Genomic DNA, 20,556 nt, shown 5'->3' with positions numbered 1-20,556 from the left:
GAATACGTCTAGAGGTGTGTGTGTGCGTGAGTGTGTGTATGTGTGGAAGGGGGTGGGGGTGGCTTGTAGAAAATGTCAAAGAGCAAATGGAGTACTCACATTTCACCACCCTGTCCGTCGTCGATAACTTGGGCTCGTCATTCGGCTTGGTTTCGGACATTTCCAGTGTGAACGAATATTGAGCTCGAGTAGAAAGTAGGCGGAAAAACGCTTGGCCGCGTCGCTCTCACCGGACAAGTCTCTTGGTGCCTCCAGCCGAGGAAGGAAAGACAAGGCCGGGAGAGGGGGGTGGGGGGGGCTCAGTCGCTCCTGTCAGCGGCCAAAAATATAGCGACGAGGTTTACAGGTTTTCGGTTTCACTGCTCCGGCTGCGAGGTCTGATTTACTGTTACTCCGCGCACAGTTGCCTCAACGTAATGCAGAGAGAGACACAAGAGGCGGAGAGAGCGAGAGCGCACGCAAAAGTGCTGGTCTCTCGAGCCCGCCCACTCGGAAAATAAGACGATCCTATTGGTCCATAGCACGCAACGTCACGCCCCTATATTTCATTTACGATAAGACGATACTTGATTATCACAGAGGAGAAATTCAGCCTTGATATTGTTTAAACAAATTAAATAACAATTAAAAATCTGTGATATAAAAATTAATTTTGACCAGGAAAAAAGTCTTATAAATTGAGATTTGTTGTTGTTGTTGTTGGGGTTTTTTTGTAGCTAATGTGATGAATGCCAGTCAAAGTTGATTCATTACTGAGTACACAATGAGTAGTTTTTTTCAGAACAGTAAAGTTTTTTGTTTCTTCGGGCAGGAACATTTTTACTAACCGTCAAAAGGGACATAAGGGGGAAAGAAAGTCAACTACCGATATGTTTTGTTTGCGAATATTTGATTTAAAACTTTTAATGTCGATGCAGAATGGTAAAATCTCTTTGTTGATTGGTGCCCAAATTGGTTCAACCCCTTTTTAGATCCCGATTAATGCAAGAGACTGCTAAGTTTGCCAATTTGATGCGCACTTCTGAAATCACAAAAAGTATTCAAATGATTCTGAGTGTGTTTTTAAAATGAATGTTTGTGAAGACACATGGTTGACATTTTGAAAATGTTTAAAATTTGCAAAGCTTCACATCAATTGTGTGTCGAAAGGAACTTGATCAAGTCCCCTGCTGGCGATTCCCTTTCAGCGTGCAATTTGATTCAGTAAGTCGTCCAAAATGTAAGCGAGTTAGAGAAATTAGCCAATTGGCCGTCCCCAAACCTTGGCTTATAATTGATCTGCTCCAAGACTTGGAAAGACGGCCGGTAATTCAATCTGCGTTGTTTATGTGCAAGCCCTGGAAATGAAGAGACGGCAGATTCCAGCCACTTGATTTGATTAACTATCTTTTGCTGAAGGGACAAATGCTGGGCAATCCTTTAAAACCATTTTCCATTCATCCAGCCATCCATCCCGATGCAATGACGTGCACTGCGTGGCTCCCAATTGCAATGCATTCTTGGCGCAACCATTAATTCCTGGCTCATTGTGCTCAAGATTGATGGCTTCATCAGCTTCTGCCATTGATCCTCAACTCTGCTAAAAAGGGTACAGCGGTAAGTTCCCATGCGGCCCATAAGTGCCTCCAAGCTCTCTTTAATGTCTTTTCTTTTTTTCAAAACATTGCTAAACATTGCAGCTGCTCAATCAACGGGAATCATTCATGTGATGTGTTCACAAATGCAGACCTGACACAAAGCAGAAAGTGGAAGAAACCATTTTACGTGCAAAAATCTTTATTCACCGCATTGTTATAAAGAGAAATGTTGTGACTCGTTTAGTTATAAATATTTGTATCTTTGCATATTCAGAAAAGATCTCCAGTATATAAAAGATGTTCATCAGTAGAAAATGTCATTTTTAGTATTTGCTGCCGGCTGCTTACAATGGACGGTGGGCCACAAATGCCCCCGGGCCATAGTTTGGACAACCTTTGTTCAACTGTACAATCAATATGGACCGTTGCATGAAATAGATTTTGATTTCAATTTATCATCCAGAGCCCAGCATGCTGCTCCTGAATCGTGTCAGCATTTTACTACCCTCTGATTGCTTGGAGCAAAACCTCTTTTCGCTGACATTTTTGCAATCATTTCGACGGTGAAGTAGTTCGGTCAGGCAAGCCCCCACCTGGACCCTTCCAGGTACGAAACTCAAGGCCCGCCACTGAATCACACACATCATTCCTTCGACAAAACAGTACATACAGCACACATCTTAAGCCCATGTTGACTGAAAATTAAGCTTCAAAGCTATTCTCAGCTGTTCCTGGTGTATAAAAGCCTGCCTCTTTTATCCTCGTCTTCTCTCCAAACTTTCTCTGATGCATCGGCTCATTGAGAATTGCTCCTCGGGGGAAATTTGGACAGTGGTGCAGCTGTAGCAAACGTATTTATCTCCCCTAACAACAGCGCTAATTGAGAGTGAGAGTGCAGATGGAGTGTGGTTTGATCAGACGGAGAGTCAAAGAAGTGCATACAGAAAGACAGATGAGATGGGGGATGGGGGGGGGGGGGGAGATTTGGACGGTGGCAGCTTCGTTTGAATGGCCCGGTTGGCAAGAGTCATCAGTGTGGGTGTGGTTTTTATCCCTGCAGTTTCATTAACTGATCCGCGAGGCTTCCCCCTTGTCCGGCCTCCAATTAATCAAGTCATGATGCATCAGTGATTTGGGGCGTCAGTGCGGCAGCACTGTCAATAAATTTGAGACGGATCGCTCCCCTGCTTCACGCGCCGGCTGAATCACTCACGGAACCTGCGTCACATCAACTAGTGGCTCCCCGGCCCTGGCACCACGCTTCTTTGTTAATTAGCTGCGAACTGCTCCAGAGGGGGAAACTGAATTATTCATTTTAGAGCACAACTAGCATACAAATATAGCAAGAACAACAACGCTGCTTGGTGGTTGATCAACAGCACAGGTGTCAAACTCAAGGCCCGGGGGGTGAGAGCTGGTGTACCCTATTATGTTTCTGTCTTACTAAAGCAAATGAAGTACGTGTACTTCATGTGTCTTGGGAAATGGATTTGTTCTTTTCATTTTACCAGAAAATCTGAAACCGATTTCTGCAATGAAGTCAACTCAACTCTCTTCGCAGTCAGTAGCACGTTAGCAAATAGTAAACAATTGTTTAAGAATTGCCACTCCAAGTTAAATTTGACTGTCAATAAATAAATAAATACACAAATAAAAAGAGAATTGCGCCTTGTGGATAGAAAACAGCCACATAGCTTAGCTTTTCAGTCCGCTAGCTTAATGCTAACACTAACACAGCAAGTGAAGCATCACATGTACACGAACAATGTAATTGTACTCAAATATTCATATTCAGCCGTCGTCATATATTCTTTATCCTCTGCAAAGAATGACAAATATTAGTGTGACCCAGATGAGAGGTGTTACAAAAACCGGCAAATTGGTTTTAATTCTATTATTATGTCATGATGGGGGGTTGTGATGAAGCAGAATAGAAAAGAGCACAGTTTTTCCTCATACAAATACACATTTTTCATTGTTTTTGGGAGAGGAAGACCGGAAAAGATTAATGGCATTTCCATTCATTTCAGTGGCCAAAGATCATTTGATATGAAAAGCATTCAACCTTTGAGACTCACTGGTTATGTACAAAAATGATGAGGTGAAACCATAACTACAATGTTGGCCCCCGCTGAGTAATGAGTTTGACACCACATGATTTCTGTCCTTTGCTCCGTTGTGTTGATTACCAGTCCAAACACACGTCGTCCTTATTTAACTTTTCACCGCCTGGCAACAAACATGGCCGAGTGCCACTTGGCATTTACATGGACTCTGCACTCCTATCAAGATGGTAGCGTGCGCAGAGGAGCTTGATAAATACAAATGGGACCCACATGACAAAAAAAGGCCACTTGGCAATATAACATTACAAGGTGATTTGGACTCAACTGGTGCATCTCTTTTTGGTCTTTTGGACGATAGAAATGTGCATTTTTAAACACAATAAAAAAGTTAAACAAGTTCAAGGACACTCCTTATCTTCATTACGTAGATAATGTCGTTTCCTAGTGGTACAGTACAGCCGCTGAAAAGCAACCGTTGTCGACCGTTGCAGTTGCAATGGTCATTTCAGGACAAAACAGGTTCCGGGTGCCATGGCAACCCAGAAAAACACCGGCGCCGTGCCCTTCACCAGCACCACCACCACCCCCCACCCCTACTCAGGTCAGCTTCATAGCCGTGCCACTACGTCAAAAAGAGACTGACTGACACTCCGTCCGGGTCCTCGGTGAATCCACTCGGGAGTGCTTGTGCAGCAGATCGACCGATTGCGCCCGCCTTCCTTTTAATACCAAATCCAATTGTTGCGGCACCTGCAAAAAAGCCATTCAGCGGTTGTGCTGCTCGCAAATAAACATAAGGCGGATAATAGCTCACTGCGCTCCACTGCTGCATCCAACCCATCATCATAATATAAAGCTTTGTGTATATATACACAGCACACCTGTTGGCTCTGTTATGGACCTCTGTTGTTCACTAATGCATTCCGAGGAGCCAAGAAGTAATTCCGACGACTGGGAGCAGTGTAATATTGTAATTCAGCCATGACTGGCTGTGTTGCTTGGAAACTGCACGCAGAGCATGATGGGATTCGTCCAGGATATCTTTACTGATAGAAGTGAGAGGCGTCTCATTACTTTCTGCAAAGAAATGCACTTTTTTACAGTGTGTATATATATATATATATATATAGAGAGAGAGAGAGAGAGAGAAAGAGAGAGAGAGAGAGAGAGTGATCTACTTTGTCCATGGAATACAAAAGCCTCTGCTGACTCGTTTGCAGCACTTGGTGGGCATTGGCGGCAGTGCTCTTGAGTGGTTTAGGTCCCATCTAGCTGACAATGCCTTGTACTTTGGAGTCAGCCAGTCCTCCATTAAGCGCCTTCAGCTGGTCCAGAATGCCGCTGCTCGCCTCTTGACTGGTACTCGTAAGAGGGAGCATATAACTCCCACTCTGGGATCCCTTCACTGGCTCCCCATTCGTTTTAGAGTTATTTTCAAGATCCTCCTCTTTGTTTTCAAATCTCTGAATAATCTCGCGCCACCTTACCTCTCTGAGCTCATCCGCCCCTACACACCTGCCCGGCGCCTCAGGTCTGTGGACCAGTCTTTGTTAGAGGTACCAAGAGCTAAACTGAGGCTCAGAGGGGATCGAGCCTTTTCTATTGCCGGTCCCTCTCTCTGGAATGACCTCCCACTGAACATTCGGCAAGCCTCCTCGCTGCCCATCTTTAAAGCCCTCCTCAAAACTCACTTGTATTCTTTGGCGTTCGACTCAGCATGACTTGTCCTTGATTTTACTGCTTGGTGCTTTCCACCGCCTTTAAGGATGCTAACTAAGCTAAAAGCTATGATGGCCAGTCCCTACGACCCCCTCCAGCCCGCCCTGACAGCACTTGGTAGCTCCTTCAGCCAGAGACTGTTACACCCGCGCTGCAAGAAGGAGAGATACCGACGCTCGTTCCTACCGACTGCTGTCAGGCTGATGAATAAAAAATAACAATCATAATAATAATAATAATAATAATTAAATGATGTGAAAATTGTAAATAGTACTGCGATTTATCCATTTTGTGTTCATATTGTATATAATTGAAAGATGTTTGTTGTTTTTTTTTCTCTTTCTCCTTTCTTCTTTCTACATACATTCTTGCTGCTGGAGGCTGTAAATTTGCCCAGTGTGGGACGAATAAAAGATATCTTATCTTATCTTATCTTATCTTATTACCGATTCGTCTTACTGTTTATTGTGTATGTTAAATCGCTCCATGTACAGCACTTTGTATGCAGCGACGGCTGTTCGAAAGTGCTCTACAAATACTGTTGACTTGACTTGACTGTCATTGCAAACGTGCGTCCTCCACGTGGTTATTATTGGGCCACTCGTGTGAAAATCAAAGCCATGAGCATGCAAGGCTGAGATGTGGCTCCGATGACTCCCTAAATGATATGTTTGGTCTGAAAGGGGGACGATGTCTAATTTCCTCCAAGTTCCACAATTACCCTGATCATACACCCATCTGTCACTCCGTGGACTGTTAGCAAATGGGCCTTGCTCTTATTGGGAGTGATTATCGTTGTTGTATAGTGTGGCTGGAATAGGTGGCGAGTGCAGGAATGATGGGAAATGGCTCAAGCAGGGAATGGGATTGTTTTCTCCCCAACCCTGCCATCATTTGTTCATTTTCCCCATCAAGGAAACATTTCCGAGGCACCCAACAAAGACGTCATATTGCTGCAAATGATGCGGACAGAATTACAAGACTGTCCACCGTGTCCTTTTGGTGTCACCGGCCCTTTAAAAATCCCCCCTGATGTTTTCAGTGATACAACCAGCATTTTGTTTTCAAGGGAAACACTGCGTAGTTAAGATAAGATAAGATAAGATAAGATAAGATAAGATATCCTTTATTCATCCCACACTGGGGAAATTTACAGCCTCCAGCAGCAAGAATGTATGTAGAAAGAAGAAAGGAGAAAGAGAAAAAAAACAACAAACATCTTTCAATTAAATACAATATGAACACAATGGATAAATCTCAGTAGTTGCAGAATAAATGTTGTCAAGCTTGACATGTGCACCCTAGCATCGTCAAATATCATTTGAGACAAAAACTTGCAGTCAGCCTCTTAGCTGACGGCGAAGTGAAGATCCACCATGTGCTTATTCAATGCTAAAATTAGCCAAAAATGCCCACCCTGTTGTTATCCAACCTGTCAGCATGCTCGCGCATTTTGCTGTTTGATCATGTATATTCTATTTTCATCATCACAGTGAACTTTTTTATGTGTCTCTGAAAATGCTGTTCACCGTGCCGTTATGAGGTATACTGCCTCTTTACAAAGGTTTCTCATGCTATCAGCGGCAATATGACCGGCTCATTGCCTTTCCTTGGTGAAGGCTGAAAGAGTGTATAGTTGCAGAGTAAATATTTGCACTTGAAGGTGCGCTTGTCGGATATTGTCAAAGTTAACAAGTTTGCCCTTTCATAGAGATACTCTATCAGTTGATGGAAGACAATCGATCTCTGAGATCCACCATGTACTCGTGAAACTCCAACATGAGCCAAAAATGTCTACCCTGTCATTGTGCACCCTGCGAGCGATTTTACTTTGCCGTTTCCATGTTAATTTTGAACTTTATGCATTCCGAACAGGATGACATCTATTTAAATATAATGATGTCGCTGATCGTGTCGTGGTACACTTGCCTGAATGTGCAGGCAGTGTGGGATCGGTTCTCACTCAGCGACTGTGAGGATGTGGGCTTGAACAGTTGTTCGTCTCTCTATGTGCCTTGCGACTGGCTGCCGATCACTTCAGGGGGTAGTCCTCCTTTCGCCCAAAGTCAGCTGGAATAGGCTCCCCTACCCCGTGACCCTGCTCAGGATAAGCGGTGTTGAAAATGGATGGATAATACAACGATAACGTTGACGTTATGGTGATATTGACTCGTGTACACATACCTTTGTCCACAAGGCAAATATACATCACACAGGCTCACGTTTTCTCCAAACCCAGGAACCACATTCAAGACTTGTCAGTATAAAACAAACACAAGGAGGTCTGGAGGATGGGGTTGCAATACGAGCCCGCAGCCTGGAACCGTTCAATTTCAAAGCCATGAATATTTCACAGAGATTAAACTTCCAAAAGTGACTGGCGTTATTAAAGCTTATAAATAATTGAAAAAGGAGTAATTGCCCTACTTTCAGCTTGCAAATGCAAACAACCTGCTAAACAGTATCCGACCCTCTGAGCCACCACTACTTCAGGTGCATTCACCAGTTCTATTTGCGCCTTTTAAGTGCTGTAACTTCGGAGTCTAGTGGCACTCGTAAAGTGCGGGGGGAAAAAAACCCAAACACTCACCAAGGAACTACTGCTTCGCCTCCCATCTGCAACCAATCTGAGCCCAGCTAGTGCCAAGCCAGTCGGAATAAGTCATTACACATGTTTTCCACCGTCCTTGTCCCCAAAACGTGCAGGAGACGAGACTATCGAGCTTCAAATAGCATCCCGGGATCATGTGGAGTGACACTCATGGCTCTTCAATCAATGCAGACTTAATCCATGATAATCACATCGAAGTTTCGGAAAAGCGCAACTGTACCAGGTCTCACCTGCAGCAGTTGACAAATATATACAGTATATATATATGTATATATATGTGTGTGTATACATATCACACCACGGTTGAACAGTTTTGCTCAGACCAACCAATCAGAGGACGGGAAAACAGTTACGTTTATGTGTTTACCTAGCGCCTATATGCGCTAGGTAAATAAGCACAATGAACGCGAAATGATAAATAGCATCAACACCAAAGTATTTTATGAAGCAGACTTTATTTGCATCCTATATGTTTGTTGGCATGATCCACCAACAGCGTCATATAAGCGTCAGACGATCACGTGGTCACACGAGCACCCAATTAGCGCATATTGCTGCAGTTGATTTGATTCCGTTCAGTCACCTCCATGCTAGTTTTGTCTTAACAATGTGCAAATCTTGCACTGGTCACATGGTCGCAGACTCGATTATTAAAAAAAAAATACACCTTGATGGCATTGATTTCATCGACATGAGTCACGTCGTTGCTTTTGCCGTCAGACCCGCTGCAATTGCTTTCCGTGTCAGTGACGTCACAGTGCTTTTTGTTTGTATTGTGGATCAGCTGCCCAGGACAAACGACGTGCTTCTCATCAGCGTGTGCAAAACTGGTCACTAGTTGATGTCTGTGGGCACTAGTACTATCCCTGAAGTGCGAGTCGATTTTTTTAAATATCAGTACTGTAGTTGTACTAGTGGCGTGCGGTTGCCTCATTAGTAACATGTAGTTGTCCTACTAACTAGTACATTCATTCATTCATCTTCCGAGCCGCTTGATCCACACTAGGGTCGCGGGGGGTGCTGGAGCCTATCCCAGCTGTCTTCGGGGGACACCCTGAACCGGTTGCCAGCCAATCGCAGGGCACACAGAAACGAACAACCATTCGCACTCACACTCACAACTAGGGACAATTTAGAGTATTCAATCAGCCTGCCACGCATATTTTTGGAATGTGGGAGGAAACCGGAACACCCGGAGAAAACCCACGCAGGCCCGGAGAGAACATGCAAACTCCACACAGGGAGGCCGGAGCTGGAATCGAAACCGGTACCTCTGCACTGTGAAGCCGACGTGCTAACCACTGGACTACCGGGCCGCCCCTAACTAGTACATCAAAGACAAAAACATGGACTTTAAGACGGTTAACAATCGAAAGCCATTTGAGCATTACTACTCACTTCACATGTAGCACTTTGAACTTTTCTTTAAAAAAGATTCTTCAAGCTGTTTGTTGTTTCCTGTCAAAATAAATGGCCTTCTGAGAGTCCGTTAGCTTAATGCTAACCAAGACTGCACAAACGGGGGAAAATAGCATCGAGCCAAATAGTATTGCCGTTTATTTAGGCATACCTGTCAACTCATACGGTTTAGCCATAGTTCATGCGGATTTTGTGGTGAATCTTACGTATATGCCCGCATCGCACAAATCATACGGATTCTGAAAATTTCCGCTTTTTGTCCCCTCCCCCGACAGGTAGTTCCGTTTGCTTTTTCCCAGAACGGTGCTCGTCTACTCGAATGCTTTCATTTCCGGAATACAACTCTGAACACAGTAATGCCACTCAGTAGAATGATGATTAGACATTAACCAGACATTGTATTATGGAGATCTAATGATTTTTTTGCTCTTTATACGGATTATTTTTGGGTAGTTTATACAGGTTGGCGCTCCGAAAAGTTGACAGGTATGTTGAGGAGTCGTGACCAATTCCATGTACGGTATATCACTATTTGTATTATACTGCCTCCAGCTGGCCATTTCACACACCAGAAGAAAAAGCATAATTTTCATTGAAAACAAAAACGTGACAAAACGGCGTATCTATTTTGATCACTGTATAGTTGGAACGCCATCTTTCCATTAAAAAAAAAAACACCCAAAATGTTTGAGTTGTTTGGTTTTTAAGAGGCTGGACCAAATTAATGTCGAATTAATAACATCTCAAAACAGCAGTGTCACTCGTAAGACAAAGTGCATAGTCGTGTATGCATATTAAGATGGATACTAAGTATAATGACGGGGGGGGGGGGAATGCTCAAATAGCTTTTCACAGCGTCAGATTTGGAGGTGTTTTGTACCCTATTGTTTCCCATTGAAAGTGCTTTTTTTAAAGATCTTTGCTGCCCTCTAGCGACCACAGCTACCTTTTCACGGGTTTCGTAAGTTTCATGAAGTTATTTGTGATTTAACCTCAAACATCCTTTATGTCTCATTCATGTTGCTTTGTGTTCCCAGTGCACATCCACTTTCCCGGACATTGGGTGTCAAAAACGGAAGCCGAGTCGAAGCAGTAGCAGACACGAAGGCAACAAAGGAGAACATTTCCGTGCTTCGGAGAGTGTGCGCGACCGCGTGGAACACACATGAAGGCATTCTGTCCACCAAGACGATGCCGGGAAATAGAAAAGTAGTGCACTCGCTGGATCAGTCCGTGTTTTGGAGCCATGGCTCACACTAAAATGTCAAAGCATGGTTGCGTTTAAGTGGCCGAGTTGTTACAGCAGATGCACACTATTGATTATAGATAGAATATTGTATCGTATAAGTGCTTCCCATCCCATTTGGGATGGTGCACAACTGTAAAAAAAAATACTCCTCGGTTTTATTGATGTCCAATTTCATCTCATCGTGGCTGATTTACGTAAGTCCTTTGTGCAGCTCCATCTTCATTTGTGTTGCTTATTAGTCATTGTCTGTGTGTGTGTGTGCTTTACATACATGTGGAGCGGAGGATGGAGGGTGCTCAGAGTGCTCATCTAAATAGCATGATGTGCAAAAACTTGTTGAGCCTTTGGGCTTTTTCTCCAAATTGAGGAAGTAGTAGAATCTTTTGGGGCTTTTTCGTTTTTTTTCCCCCACAAGATGCTTTTGTGTTCCATCAGTCCATAAAGGTATGCCTGGATGAGTTTGCTGTGGAAGAACTGGACTCCGGGTGGCATGACCATGTAAGTCAATATTGTGGATGAACGTTGTGGGTCCCCATCCTACTCCTGCTCTTGCATAGATTGATCTAAAAGTAAGCTCTGCTCGTCTCTTTTCAGCTATGTTTGGAATCACTCCCAGCACTTGGAATTTATTTTTTTTTGGGGGGGGGGGTGAACCTATCCTCCGTTATTTGCTGAAAAACAGATTTTGTGCTCAGACAAAACTATGCCTAATATAAAACTATTGCTTCGGCGCGAGACTCTTAAAACTGCTCTGTGAAAAGTAACCCAAAGTGGATGAAATGGCAACCAAAAAAGTTTGACCAAAAATAAACCTACCTGGGCCAAAAAGGGAACAAGCAACCTTTGTGAGTTGTACATTTGACTCCAAAAAGTCGGGTAAAATGAATAACCCACAAAACAACCCCCCGCTCCCTAAAAATAATCATCGTTTTTATACAGAAACCACAAAATTGGGCGGTGGTTGACTAAACAAGCCCTCAAAATTTGGTTGTTTTGTCCTAAACAACTCACAAAATTGGGTGTTACTCTTTATAGTCGAGTTGGTCCCTTCCTTGTTTTGATCCAATTCTGGTTATTTTTGACCCAACGGTTTATAGAGTGCGGCACTGGGTCCAAAAGGGAACGAGCCAAGACATTGGCACATTGGCTTGAGGAACTTCAGAACACACCGCCCAAAGGGGGGGACCATTTTCAGTCCTTCAGCCCGCGCAAATTCATTCTCCAACCCAATCTATCGGGTCAGAATAACGACCCCAATCTTGGGTGAGAGTAACCCAGTCTGCTCAAAATCTAGTGGGTTCGGAAAAACAACCCAGCGTTTTTAATTAAATGTGCATGTTGAAGAGTTAGGCCATAGCGTTGTCTAATAGAAAAAAAAAGTGCTTTTCTGTGTCGTACCGATGATTAGGAAGTCGGGAATAGCGAGTGATTCCAAACACAACCATGCGTCATTCCAAAGTGTCGTGCGGAGTTCAGAGGTGGTCCCCGGCATGGCAGCTCTCGTCCCCGTGGATAATGAGCACGGGGAAGAAGAAGGCATCCTGGTAAGAAGGCGGGCGTTCCCTCTCAAGCACGCCTCCGTCCTGCTCGGCCTCTTCGTCCCTCTCTCTCCCGCCGTCCTCCCCCCTCCTCTCCTCCACCTCCACCCCCTGCTCGTCTTCCTCGTCGCCTTCTGCCTCCAGCACGCCTCGGGTCTCCTCGTCGTCCTGCCGGGTTCCCAAGCCCAGGAAGCCGCCCCCGCCTCCACTTGCTACTCCTTCCTCTCGACTCCCCGCCAGGCCGCCTCCCATGCTGCGCGAATGCAGAAGGCTGTTCCGCCTCCCTCCTCCGAGCCTCCCTAAGGAGAATCCGCTTCGACTGAGAACCAGCCGGCCCCCGATCCTACCCCCGCCGTGCCCGGCCGCCCTCAAGCCCGCCACGGTGGCGTTGAGCAGGGCCGCCGTTCCCATGGGCGCTCTCAGTCGGGAGGGCAGACTGGAGCTGGACGTGGTCCGTCGACATCGAGGGCAGCTTTGGAGGAGGTACGTCGAGTTGAACGCCACCGGCAGGGCCAAGGGAGGCCGGTTCCCCTCCGGGTTGGGGGCAGCGCCCGGGGGTCCCGACACGGGTGTGAACGCGGCGGCGTTCGTCGCCCCGCTTGTGTCCAAGTCCATCAGGATGGCCTCGGAGTAGCTGGGAACCATCTGTTGGTTACAACGGATGTGCCACTCCAGTTCCGTCATGTCCACCGTGTTGACCCGGGAGATGGCCCTGTAGCTGGACCCGTTAAGTCCGATCCCCACGCCTCCGTTCTCCGTCTCCCCGTCGCCTCTCCCGCCCCCTCCCGGTCCGCCGGCGCCGCAACCGCCCCCTCCGCCGAGATCCTCGTCCTCCCCGAACAGCTTCTCCACGTGGTAATGCACGTAGGCCGTGCGGTACTCGGACACCACGCGCAGCGGCCACGAAAGCAGGAAAGCCGAGGCCAGCCAGAACACCCTGTACCTGGAGAACCACGGCTGGTGGGCGGGGTCAGGGAATGCCAGGATGTGTTCGCGGAAATCCACATTCTTGAGGTGCATCCCCTCCCTGGCTTCCATGTAGTCATCCAGGCCCTCGTTCTCGCCGAAGAAGCGTGCTCGCTTGGGGCAAGAAGAAGAACCGAGTTAAGAAATTGGGACGTGACTGACATGCTTTAAAATATACGCCAAGGCTTTGCGTTCAAAGAAAAAAAAAATTCTAACAAATCGAGTCAAAACCAATGCAAAGGCCAGTTGATCTCTCATAAGTTTTAGCCATCCCAGTTCCAAAACCTAAAATTTCTGATTGAAGTCTCACTCGGTGACCCCATATCAAGTCAGTCACGTGACTCAACTTAAGTCAAGTCACGTGACTCAAACCCCGCCCCTCCCATCCTCTGCTTTTGTCAGTCACTTACCTGGGTGAGATAGGCTGCCTCAGCGCGTGCGCTGGAAAAGCTGAGAATGGGGAAAAAAAAAAAACTGGTCATCTTTCACAAGAAATTGCAACCAACGAACGAAAAGAAAGTCGAACAAATCCCACCTGATTTGTTAGACTCACCTGAAGCACTTAGTGAAGCGCAGGCGAACCGCCGAGTGCAACTGCAGGTCCAGCAGCTCCTTGGACACATCTTTGACGCCATAGCGGGCGTAGTCAAACTCTGAGCTGGAAGCGTGAGTGTTGACCCGCTCGTGGTAGACCTGGAAAAGACAAAACTGTAACCGGAATTGAAAAACAAACGTTTTGAACTCTTTAAACTCGTTAAATACAACTGGACTGTACTTCTTGTACTGTTCTGGATTGAAAAAAAATATATACATATATATGAAGCCACCGAAACATGATGCCCAGTTTGAACATTGAATTCAGCTATTCTTTCGCTTACCACTAGATGGTGCCGTTTCACTCACCTGTGTGGTAGTGTACGCATCTCCGTTGCGGTATCTTGTCACCTGCCTGGTCCGTCTGACGTAATGGTAGCTGATGGCTTTCCACCAAATGCAGGGCGTGGCCTGCTGGAGGCGCTGCACACGCTCGTACACATCCTGCACGTGAACAAACAAAGTCACTTGCTCTGGCTTGCCTTTCAAGGACTCCTGTGGTTTTGCACACCGAATACCGCATCAAAATGAGAAAATACTTCCCAAATTAGCATAGGTTTTATTCCTAAAAAGGTACATTTAATATTCTTCTAAACACTGTACACTGCAATTGGCCGGCAACTGGTTCAGGGTGTCCCCGCCGCCCCCATCTTCTGCCCGAAGACGGCAGGGATAGTATCCGGCAAAATGATTAGCGAATGGCCCGTTAAAAATAAACGCTGAATGCAAAGTTCCCGATTCAAGTCTGCGACATTCAAGAACAAAACACAGAAGTTTTTGCATGGATATGGGAATATTCATCCAGCGATCCAGCACGGATTTCAACTGTTAAGCACTCAATGAAGCCCAGTGAAACATTTTATCAACGCCTTTGTTTCCGTTACTTCTTTGCTTATCTCACAGGTGTCAAACTCAAGGCCCGGGGGTCAGATCTGGCCCGCCACATCATGTTAGATGGCCCGCTAAAGCAGATCAAACATGTTCCATGATACTTTCTAAAATTTATAAATAACATTTTTTTTTATTCTCACATGTAATAAATGAGAGATATTCTAAGCATTTTCTTGTTACCAAAGCACTCGTAATGGTAACTTAAACGAGAGTTGAATCAACAGTTGTTCTTGACTTTACATCTGGTTTCAGTCATAAGGGCCTTGACACCCCCGGCCTATCTTCTCATGCCGCCTATCATAGCGATGGCGACATCGTCGAGCGACAAACAGATGCACCTTGCACAAACCTGGAATTCGGCGTGAGCCAACACGGCCGTCTTGGAGAAACAGTGCCAACACTCCACCAGGTAGACCACGTAGAGCATTGCCAGGAAGGCCAGCGGGATGTAGAGGTAGCCGCTGGAGCACGGACTCTCCAGGCGCTGCACGTCATTGTAGTAGGCCGCCGAGGTGGAGTTGCCGTCGGCGGCGGCCACGCGCACCGGCGACGAGCTGAGCACCGGCACGCGGCACAGGGCGCACCAGATGAGTGTGGCGAAGCAGCCGTACATCAGGAGGGTCAGAAGGAGGCACTTCCAGTGGGACTCTCGGCACAGGGACGATGCCAAGGACTGCTGGATCGGACGTTGCTGAGGAGGCGGAGAGACGGAACTGCCCAATCAGATTACAGATGCATACGTGTTGCCATGTGACTTCACCTCACCGGGTCAAGTTTACCGTCAAACTAAACGTCAAACTAAAGAATCATACAAGGTGTATTTAAAACAAACAACGTCTACTTTTTGCAAAATGCTCACACACAATGCAAAAGGACATAGATTAGCTCATGAACAGCTTTGGCATCGAGGTTTCTAGAATCCTTTAGGTCATGGCTTTTTGAACCCAAATGGTGGAGCAACACGTGTAGACAAGCAACACAATGTCCGTAATATGAAAAATGACAAATATTTAGTGAATCACAGGAGTAGTAGAAGAAGAAGCATGACTTTTTTCATGTCTGCATGAGTTTATTATACTGCCTCGCAGTCATTACTCATTTTTATAAAGTACAGTATAATTCCTTCTGAAAAAACAAGTACTTTTTTTTAGGGGTGTGTGTGGAATGGATCAATGAACTCCACATTGTTCCGTTCTCTGCTCGGTCCTCACGATTAGGACCTTCTTGCTTGGTAAAGAGTGTCACATTTCGTAGTGTGTAAGCTTGTGGTTGCGACCGAAACAGACGCATTACCACGCTGAATGTATCGCAGCATTAGTGCTGCAAATTACACACACACACACACACAGTTAATGCTTGGCTAAGTGCATGTGGCCTTACTTGCACTGTGAGGACATCATATTACAGTGCGGACACACACACACACACACACACACCCCTCCCCTTTCTCCGGCCTCTCGATCAAATTGGCAGCGGGCACATCGGAGGCCGGCATTGCGATGCATGTGAATAATTTAGTGGCAAAGGACGCTTCTCGACTCTTTTGGAGTGGACCGACTCCACTCCAGCACCCGGCGGCGTAGCGTCCGTCGTCTGCGCCGGAGGACGGCGACCACAAACGCGGCGAGCATTTGAGAGCACACTTTGAAGGGCACGCGTCGATCATCTCTTGGCTAACTAAGGCCAATTTCAAATCTTTCTGTCAAATCCCATTGGACTGACACGTCGTCGAGCTGCACGTCCTCCTACCTTTGATTATGTAATCATTCTCATTCGCCCAATTTTTATTTCCTTCCTTCCTTTCCCTTTTCCTTCTTTCTATGAGTTCACTCTCCCTCCTCCGAGTCCTCACTCCCCGCTGCTGTTACCTCCCCCTCCACCCCACCCCCGGAATCGGTCTCGAAATGGATTGGAGTGGGAGTGTCACAACAGGCAAGATGCGAGGAATGGTGATGGAATTTGTCACAAAAGCGAGGAACGCTGACGACAGGAAACGAAAAGCCTGACCTACATTTACAAACCAAATTCGAATATGCGTTTGGTTAAATTGTATTCCATTCCGATTCCGTCCTCCCCGTTTTGAAACGTTTTCCCTGCTTCCGGTACAGGAACGTGGACGTAACATACTTCGCCCAATCACATTTCAGCCTCTGTGTGTTGCCAAGTCCACCTAATCTGCCCGGAGGCCCATTTAACTTCAATTATACGAGCAGCTGGAAGAGTTTCTTGAACCAATCCGATTTCAAATTAGCTCTAAATAACGTCAGCATTCCGACGCATTCAGCATCCTTGAATACATTTCATCATTAGCATTCCCGGGAAGCATGAAGTGTTTTTGTATTTTTTCCAACGTTTGATGTCTTTGTCAGGTTCTGACTTAAATATGGATTGTTATGTCCACATCAAGTGAATCCGGGCGTACGCCTGCGATTCTCACGCACTCCACGCGCTTTGTGATTACAGCGCGACGGCCTTCTTCTGTCTCCATCTTCACACCGCTTCCGCTGCCGAGGTGTGACTGGAGCAGCTATAATTAGCAAATCCCGGCTTGTGGGCGGCCAATAAAGTGACGATCTGGAAAAGGGGCTGCCGAGGCGGCGTGCGAAGAAGGCCGAGCGTTGGGAGGTTCTTCTCGTTAACTCTTGCCGACGTCATTGCGGAACATCATGTTTATTTTTTTTCCCTTTGTAGCACCAAAATGCTCGTCGTCAAGACGCCAATTGTAATATAATGAATGAACGACTCCACTGCACTTTGGCGCCTGACTATTTACGAAAGGTAAATGAGATAAGTGCTTGAGTGGCGAGGCTGGAGGATGAGACCATAGTCCACGCTGCGCCGGCCCAAAACAGGAAGCGAGAGTAATCGTGGCCCACTCCATCACATGCATTAGGCCTGCCCTTGCAAGATGGCAAGCGAGGAGTGGTGCAACCGAGTCAAAGGCAGCATTTAAACAACCGATTGTCTGCAGTAAAGTTTGCATTTTCCATTTGCATTCAAGAGGCATTTTGGGCAAATAGTGAACAGTTCATTTAAAAAAAATGACTTTTTGGTCTATTTACTGCTACAACACCCGGTTGAAGGTTACTGTCAAACTAAACATCAAACAAAGAGACTTACGCGTTGTGTATTTAAAACCATCAAACCTTGAGACTAGGAAAAATGAAAGGACCATACACCACAGACACGCGCACCAATATTCGCACTTCAGATATTTACAGGCGTGTTTTCTTCATTCGCCATAAAAATGACGAATTTCCAACATGTACGTGATTAAAATGTGCTAAGCGGTGCAATTTTCCCGTGTTCTCCTCAAAAATATGCAAATTATATATTTTAGTTCATTACCTTTTAATCATTTGCAACGGAAAATCAGGTACTTTTTTTCCCACTGAGTAGGCTAGTCTTCCTCATTTGTGTCTGCATGACTTTATGACAAATTACTGACCCCTGGTGGCCAAAGCAGGCACACCAGAAGGAGCAGACTATCAGATGTAGCATGAAATCATGAAGGGAAAAAAACAACACTTTGGTGCTTTAAATCCCATTTGCAAAGATGCAAAAAGTCACAAAGATGACTCGATTTACCAACAACTAATCGATTATGAAATTAATCGATAACACAACTTTTTAAACTTTTTTAAAATGTACAACCTTTTGACATGAGTATATTTGCGATGATTCCTAATCTGCCCTCATTTTTTTTCTCGAGCTTGAATCAGGTTTTCATAACAATATAATAATGACATGAATAAGGACAATATGTCATATTCATGAATTAAGTGTTGCGTAACAGGCGGATATGTCATATTTTTTTTTAAAATCAGTGTCGAACACAACGCCATCTCTGATTAAAATTTAATGGCAATTGACTACTGTAATTATTTTTGATAGTCGATTAATTGTTTCAATATTCCTTTTTCATTTCAAATTCTCCAGAGCTTGTCAACAGCAAATATTCTCTCATTTCCACAGTCCTCCATGAAAGCAGACTTGTTATCTTTGTGTTGATCAAATACATTTTGGGAAACGATCATCAATATTTGGGGCTCCTGGCATGTGATGGACTAAAACAGTCACTGCATCATAATTTTCTCCACCGGCCATTTGAAATATGGTCTTGTTTTTTGTGAAGGAAGATATGGAAGTTAAAATGTTTTCTCATCCGATTCATTGGATCATTAGACAAAAAAAAGTCAACAAATTAATAGACTACTCAAATAATCCTGGTTGCAGTAAGATATGAGAGAGTGCGTTTTTTATTTCCTGATTAAAAACCAAAACAACAAATGGGCTGGAATGAATTTGAAAAAGGGGAGTCTGACCAATGCGCTTTTTCTTCCAATTAAGTTCAGTAGCGAATCTCAACTTTTGGGCTGCGGGAAGTCTCAAAGGCCAAATGTGTCCGCAATAGGCCGTCGCTCCGATTTAGATACGGGCAAGGTGTTTTTCATGCGATCAATTTATCAGGTGCTGGCTGATCGACGGGCACGGACATCAAAAACCCACCGCATCGTCGTTTCCTGTGCGCGAGTGTCCTTGAGCCGGCGCTGCAAGGCTTCGCTTTTCAATGACGCGTCGTCCGACTGGGTAGGTGAGTGCGTAACTCGTCGGTGTCCTCACCTGCTCTCGTCCGGAGCCTTCCTCCAAAATGGGCTCTTGTGCGGCGGCCCTCTCCTCCTCCGTCCGCATCTTCCCTCCTGCCGCTCCTCGCCTCCTCCCACCCTCTACAAGCGGCCACAGGCGGCGGCCGCGGCCGCGTCCGAAGGCAGGCTGCACCGCCTCCCGGGTGGAGCGGCGGGCTCGGTCACTTCGGTCTCCCCATCCGCCGCAAGACGGTGTCCGGTTTCACGATGGCGGCGCCTGTGGCAAACGGGCATCGTCGAGTTCGCCTCTTGGACCTCAGGGATCCTCGGCCGGCTCGTCCATTCGGCGTGGTGGGAAGGGGGGCAAGTGGGGGGGGGGGGGAGTCAAGTCTGCCGAGACGGTGGCGCAAAGATGACAGATAGCGCCGCATAAAAAACGCAGACGCCGAAGACGACAGAGCGCGCCGCGTCTGATTTTGCACCTTGTGCGCTTCTCTGACGTCATCGCCGTTCCACACACGGAGGCGCGCGACACCCCCCTCCCCCGGCCGCGCGCGCGCAAGGAGCACGCGGAAGACGATTGCGTCGTTCGTTACCTTTGCGAGGGTCCCTTGCTTTCTATTGCTGTACACCCGAGCACGTTTTCAGCATGGCTTCTTCTGTCCCGGTAGAAATACGCTTCAAATAGGGATGACCGAGGTGCGTTTATGATGATATTTGCTGCAATCGATTAGGGCAGACAGTTTAAAAGATGGACCAAACCGAATTGTGCTGAAAAGGCGAGTGCGTTGGTATGCTGAGTGAGCAGAGAGTGCACATAGGCTGCGGTCTTGCCAATGATATCCTGGAACTTTTTTTTTTTAACTATTTTTTTAGACTCTCGAGTTTAGCTGGCATTGTAGGCTTCACCATAACATTGCATTATATGAAGCTAGCGGCTTCCTCGGTGCCCCCCACCCCCACCCGTCGATTTAAATGATGACGAGGAGACAATTTTATCAGAAGAGCTATCCGATAAATGACAATTAAAGTCACAAAACAGACACAGACACACACACACACACACACACAAAGTTGAACACTGTTTTTATTTGAAACAGACTTTCCATTCAGCTTTTGTGTCCTTCACAGACTAGCGGTGCGTTTATGGTGCCCTGTAAAAAAAAAAGGAAAAATTACTCCATGCATAAAATGATGTATTCCTGGGTTTTGGTCGACTTTCCGTACATGTGCCTGTGTTTGCAGCAGCCGCGGGCCCTCGAGAGCTGGGCGGGTTCTGTCCGAGCCCCTGGCATGCTGGGAGGCTGCGGGACTGTTTGGGGGCCCCAGAGCGTCTCCTG

The 20,556-nt window shown here is 46.1% G+C and overlaps 2 protein-coding genes and 1 long non-coding RNA gene across 4 annotated transcripts in view; 1 reads left to right on the top strand and 2 right to left on the bottom strand.

The window, feature by feature from the left end:
• Positions 1-459, bottom strand: part of LOC127601983 (protein phosphatase 3 catalytic subunit alpha) — a 58,869-nt gene extending 58,410 nt beyond the window's left edge. Inside the window, exon 1 of the mRNA XM_052067772.1 lies at positions 100-459. Within this exon, the coding sequence (XP_051923732.1) occupies positions 100-160 (61 nt within the window). The 5' untranslated portion in view covers positions 161-459. The remainder of the gene's footprint in view (positions 1-99) is intronic.
• Positions 460-9,201: 8,742 nt separating this feature from the next.
• On the top strand, positions 9,202-12,433 carry LOC127601989 (uncharacterized). Of its 2 annotated transcripts, XR_007962679.1 has the most exons (3): positions 9,227-9,527; positions 9,879-12,185; positions 12,324-12,433. It is a non-coding gene; the product is annotated as an uncharacterized LOC127601989 (long non-coding RNA). The 2 variants fall into 2 exon arrangements; XR_007962678.1 differs by lacking the exon at positions 12,324-12,433 and having other exon boundaries at positions 9,202-9,527; positions 9,879-11,452.
• LOC127601674 (transmembrane protein 151B) lies at positions 12,114-20,072 on the bottom strand. The gene is made up of 6 exons (XM_052067194.1): positions 19,254-20,072; positions 14,980-15,321; positions 14,049-14,183; positions 13,699-13,838; positions 13,556-13,595; positions 12,114-13,259 (listed from the first exon to the last, which is right to left on the bottom strand). Exons 1-6 carry the CDS (start codon positions 19,320-19,322, stop codon positions 12,114-12,116), a joined length of 1,872 nt encoding a protein of 623 aa, XP_051923154.1. The 5' UTR covers positions 19,323-20,072.
• Positions 20,073-20,556: the final 484 nt, after the last annotated feature.

Source organism: Hippocampus zosterae, chromosome 1 (assembly GCF_025434085.1).
Source record: "Hippocampus zosterae strain Florida chromosome 1, ASM2543408v3, whole genome shotgun sequence".
NCBI classification, from domain to species: Eukaryota; Metazoa; Chordata; class Actinopteri; order Syngnathiformes; family Syngnathidae; genus Hippocampus; species Hippocampus zosterae.
Note: the sequence above shows the minus strand (reverse complement) of the source record. Positions and strands in the feature narration are given on the sequence as shown.